At 60.8% G+C, this 3,303-nt stretch overlaps 1 protein-coding gene across 1 annotated transcript in view; it reads left to right on the top strand.

The window, feature by feature from the left end:
* The window catches only part of KRT18 (keratin 18), a 5,834-nt gene that overhangs the window by 733 nt on the left and 1,798 nt on the right, over positions 1 to 3,303 (top strand). The window contains exons 2-5 of the mRNA XM_017733383.1: positions 431 to 513; positions 2,061 to 2,217; positions 2,286 to 2,450; positions 3,150 to 3,301. Of these exons, the coding sequence (XP_017588872.1) occupies positions 431 to 513; positions 2,061 to 2,217; positions 2,286 to 2,450; positions 3,150 to 3,301 (557 nt within the window). The remainder of the gene's footprint in view (positions 1 to 430; positions 514 to 2,060; positions 2,218 to 2,285; positions 2,451 to 3,149; positions 3,302 to 3,303) is intronic.

Here is a 3,303-nt window from a genome sequence, read left to right as displayed (position 1 = left end):
CGCCCCCGCCTCGGGTTATCGCCTCTTCTCCGGGGCGAGGCCCGGCGGCGAAGGGGGGTGAGGGGAGTCCTCTCGCCACGGGGACGGTGACGTGTCCCTGCGGCCCCGTGTGTGTCCCCGTGTCCGCGTGTCCGTGTGTTCCCCTCACCTGTCCCCCCCATACCCATGTGTCCACCCGTGTCCGTGTGTCTCCGTGTCTGTGTGTCCGCCCATGTCCCCTCACGTCCATGTGTCCCTGTGTCCCTCCACATGTCCCCCATCCGTGCGCTGCCATGTCCATGTCCCCATGTCCATGTGTCCACCCATGTCCATGTATCCACCCATGTCCATGTCCCCATGTCCGTGTGTCCATGTGTCCCTACATGTCCCCCATGTCCCCATGTCCATGTGTCCCCCTGTATCCATGTGCGTCCTCGTGTCCCCATCCCAGATCCTGGAGACCACGGTGGAGAACGCACGGACGGTGCTGCAGATCGACAACGCGCGGCTGGCAGCCGACGACTTCCGGGTCAAGTGAGGGCAGGATACTGGGAATACTGGGAATAATGGGGGTGGGAACAGGGGTGGCATGGGAATGAGGATGGAGTGGGAATGGGGATGGAAATGGGGGTGGGAATATGATGGAAAAGAGGGTGGAGATGGGGTGGGAATGGGCATTGAGTGGGAATCGGGATGGGGGTGGGAATGGAGTTGGAAACAGGGTGGGAATGGAGATGGGAATAGGGGTGGGATGGGGTAGGAATGGGGATGAAGATGGGGTGGGGGTGAGGGTGAAGATGGGGGCGTGAATGAGGTGGGAATGGGGGTGGGAATGGGGATGAGGATAGGGTTGGAGATGAGATGGGGATGAGGGCAAGGACGAGGATGGAAATGGGAGTGGGAACCAGAGAGGGGATGGGAATGGGGGATAACTTTGGTGAGGGAGATGGGATGGAGACAAGCATGGAAACAGGAGTGGGAATGGGAATAGGGTGGAAATGGATGGGGAGGGGGATGGGGATGGGGATGGGGTGGGAGTAGGGGAAGAACAGGCGGGAATGGGGGGGAGGACGAGGATGGGATGGAGACGCTGTGAATGGGGATGGGTAGGAAGGAGGTGGGCACAGGGATGGGAATGGGGTGGGGACAGACATGCGGATGGGGCTGGAGATGGAACAGGATCATGCACAAGGACAAGGATGGAAACAGGACTGGGAATGGGGATGGGATGTGGACAAGGACAGGGATGGGCTGAGAATGAAAATCAAGATGAGGACAAGGTCAAAGATGGAAACAGGAGTGAGATGGGGATGGGAAGCTGGATGGGGACAGGAAAAAGGACAGAGATGGGGACAGCTGCAGGTGGGAATTGGGATGGGACAGGGATGGAAACATGGATGGAGACAGGGATGGGACAGGATTGGAGATGAGGATGAGGAAGAGGATGAGAGGAATAGGGACGGGAACGGGGGATGAAAATGGGAATGAGGACAAAGAGAAGGATGGGAATGAGGATGGGGACAGGGACAAAGATGAGATGAGTGGAGGTGGCAGAGGGGATGAGACAGGGACAAGAACATGGATGGAGACAGTGATGGGATGAGGTCAGGTGGGGCTGGAGATGGAAATGAGGATGAGGGTGGGACAAGAAGATGGGATGGGATTGAAGATGGAGATGAGGAGGAGAATGAGGATGAGGATGGGGAGGGAAATGGAGATGGAAATGAGGATGAGGATGGGGATGGAGATGAGAATGAGGATGGAAATGAGACTGAGGATGAGAATGATGGGGATGGACAGGAATGGGGAAAGGGATGTGATGGGGATGGAAACGGAGATGAGGATGAGGATGATGGGACAGGGATGGGGAGAAGGATGTGTTGCGGATGGAAATGGGGCTGAGGATGACGCGGATTGAACAAGGATGAGGGAAAGGCTGTGCTGGGCTGGGATGGAAACGGGGCTGACAATGCGGGGAGAGAGGGACACGTCGGGGACAAGGGGAAAGCTGTGAACAGGCGTAAGGCTGGCCCCGCCCCGTGTCCCATCGGGGCCCTGGCCCCGCTCCTGCGGGTTCCCAGGTTCGAGGCGGAGCTGGCCATCCGGCTGTCGGTGGATGGCGACATCGCGGGGCTGCGCAAGGTCCTGGACGACACCAACATGACGCGGCTGCAGCTTGAGGGGGACATCGAGGCCCTGAACGAGGAGCTGATCCTGCTGCGCAAGGACCACAACCAGGTGGGTCCGGGGGGCTTGGGGGGCTCAGGGGGGCCGTGGGACCCCAAACTGACCCTCCCTGCCCGCAGGAAGTGCAGGACCTGCGAGCACAGGTCTCACAGTCGGCGCTGACGGTGGAGGTGGATGCACCGCAGTCTCAGGATTTAGGGAAGGTCCTGGGGGAGCTGCGGGCTCAGTACGACGCCCTGGCCCAGAAAAACCTGGAGGACCTGGAGAAGCAGTGGGGGCAGCAGGTGGGGAACCCAAAAAACCCAAATCCTGCCCAAAAACAGCCACCGAAATGGTCTTGGGGGAGCTGCTGTTGCAGGACAATGCCCTGGTCTTAAAACCCCTGGAGGACCTGGAGAAGCAGAGGGGGTGGGAGGTGGGGACCCCAAAAACCCCAAATCCCCCAAGGCCCCCCCAAACTCCCACCAATCCACACCCGGGGATCCCCAGTGGTGCTCCATAGGGGTGTCCCCAGTGGGGCATCAGCTGGGGGTCCCAAACGAGGGGGAAACCCCTTTTGGGAGGGGTCCCCAGGCTGGCCTGGGAGGTCCCCAAAAGAGCCCCGCAAAGGGGTGGGGGGGAGGGGGCCGGACCCAGGGGTGTCCCGGGCTGAGACTGGGGACGTTTTCGGGAGGGCTCCTGGGGTGAACTGCTCCAGGAGGCTCCTGGTCCAACCTTGGGGACACTTTTGGGGTGGCCTCTGTCCCATCCAGGACCTCAACCCCACACTGGGACCTTCTCCAAGGGGGTCCAAGTTTGGAGCCCTCCTGGGGGACCCCCACGATGTGGTAACCCCATGCCTGAGTTTGGCTCCTCTTGGGATGGTCTCACCCCCCACACCCCGTCCAGGACTTGGGGTGTCTGTGGTGGGTGGGACTGAGACCACTGCCCCCAGACCCCAAGGGTGTCCCCAGGCCCCCCCAGACCCCTCCTTTCCCTCCCAGATCACGGAGACCACCCTGGAGGTGACGCAGAGCACAAAGGACCTGGACACGGCACGAGGCACTGTCGGGGCCCTGCGTCGCTCACTGCAGACGCTCGAGATCGACCTCGAGGCCCTGCGCAACCAGGTACCCCAAAAACCCCACTACTCCCCCA

The sequence above is a fragment of the Corvus brachyrhynchos genome, unplaced genomic scaffold (genome assembly GCF_000691975.1).
Source record: "Corvus brachyrhynchos isolate BGI_N302 unplaced genomic scaffold, ASM69197v1 scaffold875, whole genome shotgun sequence".
In the NCBI taxonomy this organism is placed as follows: Eukaryota; Metazoa; Chordata; class Aves; order Passeriformes; family Corvidae; genus Corvus; species Corvus brachyrhynchos.
This window is presented reverse-complemented; position numbering and strand designations above follow the sequence as displayed.